The 14,445-nt window shown below is 53.3% G+C and overlaps 2 protein-coding genes across 3 annotated transcripts; one reads left to right on the top strand and one right to left on the bottom strand.

Annotated features, from left to right (window-relative positions):
* The first annotated feature begins 1,161 nt into the window (after window positions 1–1,161).
* On the top strand, window positions 1,162–7,571 carry LOC121170028 (complement C1q binding protein). The gene is made up of 6 exons (XM_041000903.1): window positions 1,162–1,411; window positions 1,684–1,834; window positions 5,602–5,695; window positions 6,737–6,832; window positions 7,043–7,165; window positions 7,251–7,571. The coding sequence occupies exons 1-6, from the start codon at window positions 1,192–1,194 to the stop codon at window positions 7,398–7,400; spliced, it is 834 nt and encodes a 277-aa protein (XP_040856837.1). The 5' UTR covers window positions 1,162–1,191; the 3' UTR covers window positions 7,401–7,571.
* A 61-nt stretch (window positions 7,572–7,632) lies between these two features.
* RPAIN (RPA interacting protein) lies at window positions 7,633–14,200 on the bottom strand. Of its 2 annotated transcripts, XM_041000904.1 has the most exons (7): window positions 13,923–14,196; window positions 12,740–12,910; window positions 11,838–11,898; window positions 11,298–11,409; window positions 11,095–11,158; window positions 9,200–9,340; window positions 7,633–7,775 (listed from the first exon to the last, which is right to left on the bottom strand). In XM_041000904.1, the coding sequence occupies exons 1-7, from the start codon at window positions 14,001–14,003 to the stop codon at window positions 7,746–7,748; spliced, it is 660 nt and encodes a 219-aa protein (XP_040856838.1). In that variant the 5' UTR covers window positions 14,004–14,196; the 3' UTR covers window positions 7,633–7,745. The 2 variants fall into 2 exon arrangements, with proteins under 2 accessions (XP_040856838.1, XP_040856839.1); XM_041000905.1 differs by lacking the exon at window positions 9,200–9,340 and having other exon boundaries at window positions 13,923–14,200.
* Window positions 14,201–14,445: the final 245 nt, after the last annotated feature.

Here is a 14,445-nt window from a genome sequence, read left to right as displayed (position 1 = left end):
CACTGCAACACATAAGCCCTCCTGTGCCACCACCAGGAAAGCTTGGCACCGTTGCCAGGCATCTCAGCAGGCAGCGCACGGGATGAAGCACTGTGCTGGTGGGCAAGCTGGGGTTACCACACTCCACTGTACTTCATGAGGGTATTGGAACTTGCAGGAAAAATCCAGAGCAAGGACAAAAGCCAATTGGTTCAGGGTATGTTGTATTTGAGTCTGGTCTTCATCCAAATAGAGCCTTAAAAAGAAAAGAAAGTAACTTTATGTAAGGCTCACATTTGCACTTGACTATCAAAAATCCATTAAAAGCAAATCTTGTAAAAAGTTGCATGAGTCGTCATGGGTGTCATTTCCCTTATTAATGAAAAGCTGCTTCAGAAATACTAAGTATTAGTCACATATACATATGTAGATATACTTGCATATATTTATTTCAAAGAGTAACACATCTCAATCCAGCAGTGGACAGTGCTGGGCCAGGTCGAAGCCAGAAGTCTTCTGGGTCTCCCACGTCGGTACAGGGACCCAAGGAGTTGGGCCATTTTCTTCTGCTTTCCTAGGCCACAAGCTGAAAGCTGGTTGGGAATTGGCGAGGCAGGGGCTCAAAGCAGATCATATGTGGGATGCGGGCCCCAAGCATTTGTCTTGCTATTTCCACACTTTTGAGAACACGTTTTCTTGTAATACTTTACATGCCCTGTACATGGGGGAGGACATACCATGTTTAAGCCATGGCTTCCTGCTCCCAGGAAAAACGATTTCTGCTTAGAAGTTGGAAGTGAGGCTGGAGAGGGAGCAGAGGTGGTGGATCCCAGAGGTTAATCAAGGATCCTGTCCTTCAGGAGGGGAGTTGGCCAGTGAGCCAGCCTGCCAGGAAGCTTGAGCTCAAAGGAGAACGAGGAACTGAAAGCATGCTACAGTGGAGGTGTCTTGGGGACCTGGCACGGAGTCAGAAGGCCTGGTGTGCTCTGAGCTGACTTGATGGGGAGTGGAAAAGTGTCAGCCGCTCCTGCAAGGCGGCCCTCGGTTCCACGCGCCGCGCAGCCCCGGCGGCCCCGGGCAGAGGGCGCCGTCGCTCCTGTCCCAGGTCCGCGGGAGGCGCTTCCGGGCGAGGACGCGCTTCCGCCGGCGGTCACGGGGCGCAGGAGCCGGGGTCGTCCTTAGCCTCCGCACGTGTCGGCCTCCTGGTGCACCATGCTCCCGCTGCTCCGCTGCGTGCCGCGCGCCCTGGCCTCTGCCGCCGCCGGCCTCCGCGCCCCGCAGCTCCGGCAGCTGCTGCAGCCCGCGCTCCAGCCCGGCGCCCGGCCCTTCGGGCTGCTCAGCGTGCGCGCGGGCTCGGGGCGGCGGCCGGGCCTCCTGCGGCCACGCGGGCCCTGCGCCTGCGGCTGTGGGGGCGGCGCGCTGCACACCGAAGGTGAGGGCCCGGGAGGGGAGCTGGCGTGCACCTGCCCACCGCGGCTCCCGCACCCCATGGGGAGGGGGGCGCCGTGGATCTGGGGGTTGCCAAGGGCGGGTGCCTTGAACCCGTGCCCTTCACTTTTCCTGAATGGACCCCGCCCCTCCTGCCCCCTCCCAAGCCCGGGTTTCTCATCCCTAACACCCCGAGCTCCGTTAGAGGCCCGAGCAGGTGAAGCCCAGCCGGGAGGCGTTTTCGCAAACACGTGGGCTTTTGGGCTCCTTCCCCAGGAGACAAGGCGTTTGTGGATTTCCTGACCGATGAGATTAAAGAGGAGAAGAAAATCCAAAAGCACAAATCCCTCCCCAAGATGTCCGGAGGCTGGGAGCTGGAAGTGAACGGCACGGAAGCCAAGCTCGTGCGGAAGGTGGCCGGGGAGAAGTGAGTACCGGGGGGCCGTCCCCGAGGCTCCGTGTGCTGGGCTGGGCCAGCGACCCTCAGGAACGTGAGCTGGTGAGGAAGGCAGCCTATAGTGGGGTGGGGTTCAGCCTCTCCCTCCCCTACGTGGATATCTCCTTATCTAATCCTTTTTTTCTCCAGTTTTTTTTTAAAGATTTATTTGTTTTTACTACAAAGTCAGATATACAGAGAGGAGGAGAGACAGAGAGGAAGATCTTCCCTCGGATGATTCACTCCCCAAGTGACTGCAATGACCAATGCTATGCCGATCCGAAGCCAGGAGCCAGGAAATTCTTCCGGGTATCCCACACGGGTGCAGGGTCCCCAAGCCTTGGGCCGTCCTCGACTGCTTTCTCAGGCCACAAGCAGGGAGCTGGATGGGAAGTGGAGCTGCCAGGATTAGAACCAGCACCCATATGGGATCCTGGGCGTTCAAGGTGAGGACTTTAGCCACTAGGCCACGCCGCCAGGCCCGAGTTTTCTTTTTTATATGTATAATTGGCCAAGCAGCATCTGCATATTTCTGTATCTCCCTTTAATAACAACTTTGATTTAATCTGCAAAGTTTTTTTTTTTTAAGATTTATTTATTTTTATTAGAAAGTCAAATTTACAGAGAAGTAGAGACAGAAAGATCTTTCATCTGCTGGTTCACTCCCCAAATGGCCTCAATGACTGTAGCTGAGCCGCTCTGAAGCCAGGAGCCGGGAGCTTCTTCTGGGTCTCCCACATGGTGCAGGGTCCCAAGGTTCTGGGCCGTCCTCTGCTGCTTTCCCAGGTCACAAGCAGGGAGCTGGATGGGAAGTAGAGCAGCTGTACATGAACCGGTGCCCATATGGGATCCTGGCACATGCAAGGCAAGGATTTGGCCACTGAGCCATCACACTAGGTCTGAGTAACGTTAAAGTATAGAGCAAATGGTTCTTAGAATATTAAGTAGTTTCAGAATATGAGCACCCCAAAGCAATAAATTCCTCTATGCTTGGGCCATGCCTTTCTTAAGACATCTGAGTTCAGATAGCAGAGTTACAGAGAGAAGATGGGGTGGGGATCTTCCGTGCACTGCCTCACTCCTCAAAACGTAGCAGTGGCTGGAACTGGGCCGGTCCAAAGCCAGGAGCGTCTCCCTGTTCTCCCACATGAGTGCAGGGGCCCAAGGAGATGTGTCGTCCTCTGCTGCTTTCCCAGGTGCAATAGGGAGCTGGATCAGAAGTGGAGCAGCCAGGACTAGAACTGGCGCCCATGTAGGATGCCGGTACCACAGGCAGAGGCCTCACTTGCTGTGCCATGTGGAGTTCTGGCCCCTCTTTGTTTGTATATGACTCATGCTGTAAACATTTGTATGGGTTTTTCTGTGAAGATACATGACCTTGCTCCCTGGGTATGTGACTAGGAGTAGAAGTGCTAGTTGCAAATAGCTCGTCACTGTTTTACTGATGAATAAGCATTTTCCAAGGCAGCTGCACCGTTTGATTATTCCACCTCCAGTGTGTAGACCACAACCTCAGTCTGCATGTTGTCCATCATTATTATTATCGTTATTTTTAACTTCTTTAATGTTATCATTTTATTTGAAAGACAAAGAAAGGGAAACCCTCCACAGAAGTCTCCAATTCTGAGGGCAGCTCCACGTGGATCTCCCATGTGAGTTGGCCATCTTGCGCTGCCTTCTCAGGAGTGTTAGCAGAGAGCCTGATGAGATGATCAGAATTAGATGGGGCCCGTGCAGTGCCGTGCCATGCTGAACCTCCGTCTGTGGCACCAGCAGCCCAAATGGGAGCTTGCTCCTGTCCCAGCTGCTCCACTGCTGATCCGGCTCCTGGCCTGTGACCTAGGAAAGTACCAGAGCATGGCTCAGGACCTTGGGCCCCTGCACCTGCGTGCTCGATCTGAAAAGTACCTGGCACCCGGAGTCAGACTAGCTCAGTTCTAGCTGTTGCAGCCACTGGGGGACAAAACCAGTGGATGAAACATATTTTCTCTCTCTCTCTCTGATCTTTCTCTGTAACTCTGGCTTTCAAATTAAGAAAAAAAAAATTAAAAACCAAAAGTTGGGGCTAGGACTCAGACCAGGTCCTGTAATATGAATCAATCGGTGTGGTGACTTTTGAGTCAAACCCCTGCCAGGTTTTTTCTTTTTTAGCGACTAAGGCATCGTTTTGTTTGCATTCCTCTGGTGACTTTGGAGGCTGAGCGTTTTTTGTGTGGTTAGTGTGTTTGTTGTGATTTTGTAAATTTTGCTGTCCTTTGAGAGACAGTTGTGGCCAGTCTTCAGTCCTCCATGGTGCCTGTGGTGCAGTGGCTTCATGCAATAGCAGTTAGCCCAGCCCCGGGTGCAGTGTGTGGGTGCTGGTCTGTAGCCCAGGAGCACCCATCGCAGGGACTCGAGCTTCAGAGCGTTGTGTGTCGCAGGACTCTTTCCCCCAGCGCTGTCCTGAGCGGTGTCTCGGGCCTGTGCCCGGCGTGGCTTGCCTTCCCAGGACCAGGCCTGCCCTCGGCTCAGGTGGATTGCTCCAGTGCCCCTTGCCTTCCTCCCACAGGCAGATGCTGTGACGGAGAAAAGGTGTTTGGTTTTTGTTTTTTTTTTTTTTTTTTTTTTTTTTAAGATTACTTTATTTTCAGGGCCCAGCCAATGGTTCAGTTGGCTAATTCTCCCCCTTTCAAGCCCCAGGATCCCATATGGGTACCAGTTTGTGTTCTAGTTGCTCCACTTCACAGCCAGTCCTCTCCTTATGACTTGGGAAAGCAGTAGAGAGTGGCCCAAAGCCTTCTTCAGCGTGGGAGACCCAGAAACAGCTCCTGGCTCCTGATCAACTCGGCTCCAGCCACTGTGGCAGTTTATGGAGTGAACCAGCAAATGAGAGATTTCTCTGTCTCTCCTTCTCTGAAAATTTTCCTTTCCAATTAAAAAAAAAAAGTCTTTAGAGCTGAACTGAACAGGAGCCAGGAGCTTCTTCTGGTCTCCCACACTGGCGCAGTGTTCCAAGCTTTGGGCCGTCCTCCACTGCTTTTCCAGGCTACAAGAAGAGCTGGTTGAAAAGCCTGTTTTAGGCAAGACATTACCTGGTGCCTGTATGGGATCCCAGTATTTGGAGTTGCAAAATGAGGCAGTTTTTTGCTCTGGCCCCAAAACTCTTCTTTTTTAAAAGCTATATTTTACTTATTTGAAAGGCAGAGTTACTAAGAATTGTTCCAGCCACTGGTTTACTCAGATGGCCACAGTGGCAGGGGCCCAAACACCTGGGCCATCTTCTGTCACTTTGACTAGGCCATTTACAGGGAGCTGGATCAGAAGTGGAGCAGCCAAAACACGATCTGGAACCCGGATGAGTGCCAGCATTGCAGGCAGCGGCTTAACCTGTCTTGGAAAACACTGGACATGAGAAAAGCTCTTTAAGGGGGCCTCTGTTCCTTTGCCCCCCAGCTTCCCATCTGCTTACTTCTCCAGGTGTCTGAATGATGTGTGGACAGGTGGCAGTGAGCTCTGGGATGCTGGCCTGATACTTGAAGCCAGCTTGTGCCTTTTTGGTGGGGATAAACTTGGCCCATCCATTTGGTTTCCAGAAGCTGGCACGGGGTGGCTTTGCAGGAGACCTGCTCCCTCTTGGGGCTGGGTGTTGGCATGCAGCCTCTTGCGCAGGCCATTGCAGCGCAGCCCCTGGGCTATGAGGGTAGAAGCATGGGTTCTGTGGGATGTTTGTGCATCCTGCCTCCGCTCCACCTGGTCTGTTTTTCCTTTCCACCCTCTAGGATTACTGTCACCTTCAACATTAACAACAGCATCCCACCCACCTTCGAAGGGGAGGAGGAGTCCACACAAGGACAGAAGGGTGAGGAGCAGGAGGTAAGCGTGTGCCCCCCGATTCCCCAGGGGCCTGCAGAAGCAGCAGGCTTTCCTGGTTTTAAGTATTTATTTGATCTTGAGGTATGACCTTTGGTTCCCAGGAACATGAGCAGGAAGCTGGATTACAAGTGGAGGAGCTGAGACCCAAGCTGGTGCCCTGATGTGGGATGATGGTATCCCACATGGCCATTTGACCCACTTGCCACAATAACCAGCCCTCATGCTGGAAGAAACAGAGCCCAGGACAGCCGTCCCTGACTTGCAGAGCAGCCTTGTTCCCTTTTTTCCCCAGGGGCTGGAAAGCCTGTCCGTTTGGACTCACCTTAGTAATTTGGCCCTTCCCACGATGAGAAGATGTTTGCTATTAGAAATGTTTCTGGGGAGGAATGTCCTTACGTGTCCCTGGCAGGACATCACCTGTACAGGATGGGCAGCAGAAACGCCAGCACCTGGCCAGGGGAGAGCTTGGCTTTGGTTCCTGGTCCTATTGGAGGAGGCTCGAGGTGGCAGCCTGGCAGCCAGCCACCTGAAGGTCAGAGCCTGTGACCATCTGACTAAGCAAACACTGCTGTGAGCCCATGAGCCTGCAAGAACACAGCTCCTATCCGAGCTGCTTCCATCTCAGCCTCCTGCACTGGTGTCGGACTCTGGACTTGGCTGTCCTGGGGTCGCCATCAAAGGGACAGTTGCTGCCGTGCTTCAGCCAGAGCCAGGTGTGCAGCCTTTGATCCTGGTTGGAGTCTGCCTGCACTCCTCCTCAAGCTGCTCGGACGTGCTCCGGGCCGTGGGGAGCTTCCTGAAGCAGCTGAGCTGGAAAGGGATCTTGGAGCTTTAGCCAGCTTTGCAGTGTATGGATGCAGAAATGGGCTCAGGAATTCAAGGGGCTGTGTGGCTCTCGATGCTCTGAAAGATTGAGGGCCGCTTGTTCTGGAACCTCGAGTATAAAAGCAGTCGAGTATTGTCCTAACGTTGGCCTGTGGAGGGGCAGGCACCTGACCCCTTTCAGGAGAGACACCCGCGCACTTGTTCTCATTTCCTCAGCCTGAACTGACGTCAACTCCGAATTTCGTGGTTGAAGTTACGAAGAATGACGGCAAGAAGGCCCTTGTGCTGGACTGTCACTACCCGGAGGACGAGGTGTGTAGAATGCGGTGCTGACCCCTGCACATCGGTGGGACAGGGGTGCTTCCAGGACCTCCCTGTGTAACACTCTCCAACTTAGCCCAGCAAACACAGGGCAGACAGGTGGGGTGTGGAAATGAAAGAACAGGTTTTTTAGTTCATTTTTATTCTTAGTTCAAGCTAATAGTTCTTTTTCTTTACCTGCGTCTGGCTTGTTCTTCTCAGGTTGGACAAGAGGAGGAAGCAGAGAGTGACATTTTCTCCATCCGGGAAGTTAGCTTTCAGACTACTGGCGAGTCTGAGTGGAAGGACACCAACTACACACTCAACACGGACTCCCTGGACTGGGTGAGTGACCGTGTGGAGGAGGGGCCTGCCTTGTTCAGAGAGGGGAGGCCACCTTGCAGACGCCGGTCAATGCTGTTCCCTGCAGGCCTTGTACGACCACCTGATGGACTTCCTGGCGGACCGGGGGGTGGACAACACATTTGCGGACGAGCTTGTGGAGCTGAGCACGGCGCTGGAGCACCAGGAGTACATCACTTTCCTGGAGGACCTCAAGAGTTTTGTCAAGAGTCAGTAGGGCAAGGAAACTGGGGTACCATGCCTCGGGACACCCAGTATTCTAACACCATGGAAAAATGCAACCCTAAATTATTATTTGTCACTCATTTCTTCTCTGTACAAATATATTACTTCTAGATTTTTGTATAACATATAATGATGGACAATAAATTGCTTTTCTCTCCTCCCAGGGAATTTGTGCTTTATATTTCTTCACTGTCAACCTAGACCACGAGACAACAAGAACCAGGGGTATTTGAAAATTTTTAATATAAAATAAATTATAAATTAATGGCAGGTATATACAAGGCCTCTGTCATGGGGAGGGTGTCATGTCAGCACAGCAGAGCGCTGGGAGCTGGCGCTAGAGGATCACAGCCCAGGTGTCACAGCCCTGCAGAGACAAAAGACAGGTTAGCGCCCTGCTCCTGTGGCCCAGAGCGGTCATCGGTCGATGTCCATGCCCCACGTGGTGCTGGCCCAGGTCAGTTACAGCTGGGGCCTTGCCTTTGAAGACCAGCAGCAGGAAGGCAATCATTAAGGTCAGACTGAATCCTGGAGATGGAATGAAGTTTTCAGCCTCAAGACACTGGTGACTAGACACACTGTTCAGACTTGGCTTGACAAGGAGGTGTGTCTGCACAAGACTGAAGTCAAGCCAGCACCGCAGGTAACTGGAGTGAAATTGTGGATGGGAGGTCAAACACTGGAACCAGCAGGTGTCTGAGATGGGCTGGAGCCATGCAGTTCACAGGCAGGGGTGACTGGGTGGCCACCGACTCCCCCATGATTGCCTGTGACATCAAGAAGCACCCATCATGAACCTGGCTCCTGGCCTGCTGACTGCCTGGCCCTGTCACTATTGCAGCATCCTGTCCCTGACCTTGGCTTTTCCCACTTAGATAATTTGCCTTTTCCCTGGAAGACAGGAACAGGGGGTTTTGCACATTCCATCCCAGTGGCCCCCCTGAGAGCACTGTCGCACCTTAAGTACCCAGAGTCACTGTCATCTTTACTGTTTTCTGTAACTCCCACCTGGCTGCTCCCTCAGTGCCTGGACTGAACCACCCACCAGCCCTGGAGTGCAGCACCTTTGTGGGAGCCTGTGGGCACTCTGTCTTCCCTCTGCTCATCTTCACTGTGGCCCTCTCCCTTCCACCACACCCCAATAATGGTCCAGCCCGGCCTGGAAGCAGCACTGTCATGCTCTTCCCCGAGACCCATTTGTTCATCCATACAAGTGTTCCATGAACTTTCGGAAGGTCCTGGTGCACAGGTTCCAAACCTTTTTGGGTACAAAGATAAAACTGTCTTTTAATTTCATTTTCCGAGAACTTTCTCATCATCCTCATACATGAACTATAATACTTTGACAAATAACAGTTCTGATACCAAGCAAGCGTAAGGCTTCCAAGGTGGCTCCCCTAACTACTTGCCTAGTCCTGTCCCTCACGCCTGATATGCCAGTTGTAACCAGAGGACCAATCCTTGGCCTTCTGGGGAGACCCCTGGAAGCAGGTGGACCTGCTGCGGACCTCTGCCTCTGTCCTGTATCCCTCTGCCCAGGTGTCAGGACTACGAGCTGAGCACATAGGCCAGTGCAGGTGGTGCACAGGCTCCCAGGCCAAGTGCCAACTGCTGGCACACTCCCAGTCTGCCTCTTACCCTGCCCCTTTCAAGCAGTGATGGGCAGTCCAGCCAAGGGGACTTGTGGCCTGCACTGTTCTATAGCTAGTAAACTCTAAGGAGAAGGAAAAAAACTGCACTGAACATGTACCCATTTCTAAAAACAGCACCTGGATTCCGGGGGAGACTTACCAGACAGCTCATGAGAAGGCTGGGCTTGTCCTCCATGCCCCCGGTGACAGAGAATTCTGGGGTGTGCGGACAGTGGGCGCTGTGCTCACTTATGCTGTCCTCTAAACAGGCACGGAGTGTCTGCTCCGTCAGCTCTGGAGACTGGAAATAAAAAGGTCACACAAGCTCATCTCGGCTACTTGATGGTCAGCAGGCTGGACGACCTGACTCTTGTGCCTGACCGGCACTGGCTCTGTGGGACGGCCTCCTCGCTTGTGGCTGGAGAGTGCTTGGGTTCACGACTGTGCTGGAAGGGCCCACACCCACGCTCCCCAGACTAGCCGGGGCTCCCCAGGCCTGCCCTAAGACGCTGTTACTCAGAGCCAAGCTCTCACAGAGCCAGGGGGACACATCTCAGCCTCCTCCACCCCTGCCAGCCCAGAACATCCCTGTTAAGAGCCGGCAGCACCTGCTGCCAGGTCTGCTTGTGCTTCCTGAACCAGCTACTGTGACTCCAGGATTTGATCCTATGTTACACAAATAAATGACACAGTGGAATGGAAATAAAGATTTGTCTTTATGCTAATACATAGAAAGTTCCAGAAGCAATCAAAAGGGAGTGTTGCTTCTATGCTTTATCTTAGCCAAAAGGCTAAGAAGAGACAGGGAGAGTTGCTTCTAAAAAACCAAAAATTGTTAGGGCAGGCATTTGGCCTATTGGTTAAGAGGCACCGCCCCCCCGCCCCATGTTGGAGCGCCGGGGTTGGATTCCTGGCTCTGCTCCGGTCCCAGCTGCCTGCTCCTTCACATTGTAAGAGGCAGAGGATGGTGGTGCAGGAGCTGGGACATTCTGTCATACACACGGGAAACCTGGATGTCCCAGGTCCAGCACTGGAGGAGTGACCAGCACATAGAAGTGCATGTTCTCTATCATATCTCCCTCCCTCTCTACCTGCACTTTCGTCTATCTAAATACATTTCTCTTTACAAATCAAAAAAATCTTTAAAAACTGAACTACATAAAAGATAGGAAGAAAAAATTCCTCTGGACTAAGCATCACCAGAGTTATGTACATACAAATGACAACTCCACTGTCCAGCCAGCAAAGACCAGCAAATAAACACAAAGGTTTGAAAGTTACCCCGACATGTTTCGTTTTGATAATTCCCCACTGTAACCATCTGCTCAACTGGCTGCAAGCATGTAGTCCCCATCATGTCAGGTAAGTCACTATTTTATGGTCACTAAAACTTAAATTCTAGCACTGAAGTATCTTCACACAGGACACTTCACGGGAAGGCCACATATGGGCATTTCCAGTCCTACACCAGGATGTCTCTTAAAAAGAGATAGCTCAGGCCTGGTGCGGTAACCTGGTGGCTAAGGTCCTCGCCTTGCAAGCATCAGAATCCCACATGGGTGCCAGTTCTAATCCCAGTGGCCCCGTTTCCCATCTAGCTTCCTGCCTGTGGCCTGGGAAAGCGGTCAAGGATGGCCCAAAGCCTTAGGACCTTGCACCCAGGTGGGAGACCCAAAGGAGGATCCTGGCTCCTAGCTTTGAACTGGCTCAGCTTTGGCCGTTGTGGCCACCTGGGAAGTGAATCATTGGGTAGAGGATCTTCCTGTCTCTCCTCCTCTCTGTGGATCTGACTTTCCAGTAAAAATAAATAAATCTTCTAAAAACAAAACAAAACAGAAACGGCTCTCCAGAGGAGGAGAGCTCGTGGAGATTGCTAATGATTGTCGATCTCCACGCCACAGATATTCTGCCCGGGCTGATGTTACGCTAACCACCACCACAATGCTAAAAACTCACTAAATACTGAAGTAGCAACAGATGTACATGGTGGGCTCCAGCCCACCTCTGCTCACGAGAAGCAGAGCCCTGGGAAATGTGAGGATGGGTCACACTTACGTGGGATGGGATGGACAGGCCACATGGACACGTGACCACACCGCCTGCTATTCTCAGGTTGTACCTAGAAGCAGAATTGGGAGTCCAGAGCTTTGGGGCCAGCAGACCTGGTTGCCCAAACCTTTCCACATATGGGGGTGACCCCACTCACCTTGGAGTGGGGGTGGGAACCAATAGTGTTGAAAAGGTTTGGGAGCTCTTACTTTGTACACACAGGACAGATGAGAGGGTTGGCTTCCCATTCAGCCAGCATGATGCTCAGACACTTTTCATCGAACTGCAGGCTATTCTCATACTCGCTGATAATGGACAGTTCTGCAAGGCAAATGCAGCCACTCTGCTTCACTGTGCGCGCTTTCCCTCCCCATCCTCCGCCCCGGGCTACCCTGCATTTAACAGGAATCTCCACCTTAAACAGCCTCTTCCATACAAGATTTAGGCAAAACCTCCCTCCGGGCACAGGCACTAGCGTCCTCTCAGGCTGGCTTCACCTCAATGCGCCTTGTGCCCTTCCTGTGAGCATGAGGGAAGCAGCAGTGCAACGGGCTTGCTTCTGTGTGAGAACACCAGCCCCTGTTCCAATGCTATGAAGTGAGAAGCTCTGAGCGCCAAACCCAGCACCCTGGGGACCCTCCTCACTAAGCAGATGGCCAAGGCTTCACGATGAAACCATTTACAACCTGGAAGTCAGCACTAGAGCAACCACAAACAGGTGGGAAGGGCTGCTTGCAGACAGGGCTTACCTTGGTCAACCAGCTCCTGCTGGATCTCCTCCAGCACGGCCAGGTCCACGGGCAACCCCAACTGCAAGAGGAGGTGGGCTCATTATAGGACTGACATCTTTACCGAGTCCCACAGTGTTTCGGACCTGGAGGCAAGCTGCCAGAGCCTGGATCAACCTCAGTCGGTCCAGTCCTCCTACTGAGCACTGACAGTGAGGCCATGTGGTCATGCTGCAACATTATCCGGAAGTGGTCAGACTACCCAGGGACAGAAATCAAGGCCCCCAGTCTGGGGTAGACATATGGCGGTAGCAGTGAGACAGACACATGTTCTTGGGAGGTTAAGAACCCCAGGGTAGTTCCTAATGACTGGCAAGGGACTGCAACCCAGCTGAGGAGTAACCGGAGGACTAGTTAGAGAGAGGGGAGGACTAGTTAGAGAGATGAAATAAATGCCGGGCACCAGGCTTCAGGATGGTTTCTCACATGGCCTTCAGAGTGCTGCCAGTTTAACCTTCTGCACTTGAGACATGTCGGAATGAAGCTCAAAGAGACAGCCAGCAGCCAAGAGCAACACCACGATGAGAATTCCAGAACTCACTTCAGCCCTGCTTCAGCTCAGGCTGAGCACAGAATCAGACAGTTCGAGGAGATCTTACAGACTCCCAGGCCACGTCTACTAAACCAAACTGTCCGAAGGCAGAGGCCAGGAACAAAACGTGTGCCTTGTCAGTTCCGTAGCTGATTATGCTACCATGCCAATGGGACAGGCACTAAGTGATCTAGGAGAGTCTCATATTACAGGTAGACGAGCTGTTAGGATCCCAGTTTGTTGGGCTTAGAGAGATACAAGGAGAACGCTGTGAGTACCCAGTGCTGTATAGCTCCCTCCGCCCCCCAACCCGAGAACACTGACAACAGACCTGAGCCAAGTGCTCGGGAGAGTCCTCCATGGACCGCAGAGCCCTCCACTCCTCCTCCATCACCTCCCGCGCCAGCAGGGCATTCGGGGCCGGCCCAGGCACGCAGCCGCCAGCCTGGCGGAACCTGCTCAGAAGCCTGTCCCGGCTGTTTCGCATTCTCTCCAGGCAGCCCTTGGAAGAAGCAACAACTTATTTAAGAACACACGGTTTCATTGGTAAAACACGGAAGGAGACGTACAAAGTTCAACGACAAGCCTAATCACACAGACCCGGGGTTTGTCACAGCGCCACAGAGCCTGTTTTATCTGCAGTACCAGCTCCCCGGATGCCTCACTACTCTAGCTACCACTGTGGTTAAGGCCTTCCTGTGCAACAGGGCTTATCAACCCAAGGGGGTTCCGTCCTGCACGCTTGCAGACTTTTGTGGTGGTCACAACTCCAGCCCTAGGACTGACTGACTGGTGACCGACCCCTCAGAACGTCTATAGCCAAGTGCTATGCAGACTATCCGCTATACTAGACTCACCGTGTTACTTACAGATTAACCTGACAGGCAGCGCTAGAGAAACCTCAAGGGTTCACTTCCCCAAGCGGGATCCAGACAGGATGGGGAGGAGCAGGAGCTGGGTACAGCAAACCCAGACGGGATCGAAACCCAGACACTGAGATACTGGATGTCCAATCGCCCCAGTCCGTTCCTCTAGGAATTCCTCGAGATGGGCAACGTGACTTACTAGGAACCGGGCTGAGTTCAGAAGAAGCCAGAACCCAGGCGGGGCGGAATCCTGCCAACACCCGGCCCATGCAGCCCCTCTAAGCCGCAGCTGCCTCCTCTCCCAGAACAGAAATACAACAGAAACACTTTCTCCCATCTAAGTCAGGCACGTGTCTCGGGGGGAGGTGCGGCGGTATAACGGAGAGCCCAGAGGGGTGCGGTCATGACGACCCATTACAAACAAGCCCGAATCCAAAAACACGATTTCCCGGCCCTGGAAGGGCAACAGGAGTTCATCCCAAACCCAAGCAAAAACTCCAGAAGGGGGAAAGGAGGTCGGGGGCCAGAGAGAGGTTCCCGGACCTGCTTCGCGGAGCGGGGAGCGGGGCGCAGCCGCACACACACACGCACACACACACACACACACACACACGCCCTCGGGCCGGACCGGGCGCGGCCCACTCTCACCTTCCTGAAAGCCTCCTTCCATGGCGGAGAGCCCACCAGTTTGTAGAGCGAGCGGCGCGGAGAAGCCGGGGGCCCGGCCATCTCCAACTCGCGGGAGTCGCCGCCGCACGGAACTCTGGGACTTGAAGTTTCTGGGTGCCCATGGAGCCTACAGCGCAGGGAGTTCTGGGAATTGTCCTCGCTCGTGAGGACTTGATTTAGGCAACCGAAGCATGGAGTGGGGCTTAAAGTGGACTGAAAGAGGGAACGTTCTGAATGCTTGGGTGGGCTGACTCAAATGGGAGTGTCCAGGGAACGATGAGATGCGAAACTCTTCTCGCGTTTTCCACCCTCCCCCGGCCCTAAGACGCCCAGCTGCCAGGACTTTAAGCAGGCTCTATCCGGTTGCCCTCCTCATCCCGCCCCCTTTGGCGTCAGGATAAATGCTGAGTTGGCCATTGGCTCACCCTCTGGCTATACCCCTGCCTGGTTGGCTGTTATCCTTCTTGCTCCGCCCCCCCGAGGGAACCTCGTGCTTCCGGCA

The sequence above is a fragment of the Ochotona curzoniae genome, unplaced genomic scaffold, assembly GCF_017591425.1.
Source record: "Ochotona curzoniae isolate NIBS_2020 unplaced genomic scaffold, NIBS_Ocur_1.0 scaffold_2453, whole genome shotgun sequence".
Classification (NCBI taxonomy): domain Eukaryota; kingdom Metazoa; phylum Chordata; class Mammalia; order Lagomorpha; family Ochotonidae; genus Ochotona; species Ochotona curzoniae.
This window is presented reverse-complemented; position numbering and strand designations above follow the sequence as displayed.

Excerpts from the sequence above, each read along its gene's own strand:
- LOC121170028 (XM_041000903.1), top strand. The coding sequence starts at position 1,192 with ATGCTCCCGCTGCTCCGCTGCGTGCCGCGCGCCCTGGCCTCTGCCGCC. Across the intron at positions 1,835-5,601 it reads CGGAAGGTGGCCGGGGAGAA|GATTACTGTCACCTTCAACA; the intron begins GTGAGTACCGGG and ends TCCACCCTCTAG. Across the intron at positions 6,833-7,042 it reads GTCACTACCCGGAGGACGAG|GTTGGACAAGAGGAGGAAGC; the intron begins GTGTGTAGAATG and ends TGTTCTTCTCAG.
- RPAIN (XM_041000904.1), bottom strand. The coding sequence starts at position 14,003 with ATGGCCGGGCCCCCGGCTTCTCCGCGCCGCTCGCTCTACAAACTGGTG. Across the intron at positions 12,911-13,922 it reads GGAAGGAGGCTTTCAGGAAG|GGCTGCCTGGAGAGAATGCG; the intron begins GTGAGAGTGGGC and ends GCTTCTTCCAAG. Across the intron at positions 7,776-9,199 it reads GCCTTCTCATGAGCTGTCTG|GGCTGTGACACCTGGGCTGT; the intron begins GTAAGTCTCCCC and ends TTGTCTCTGCAG.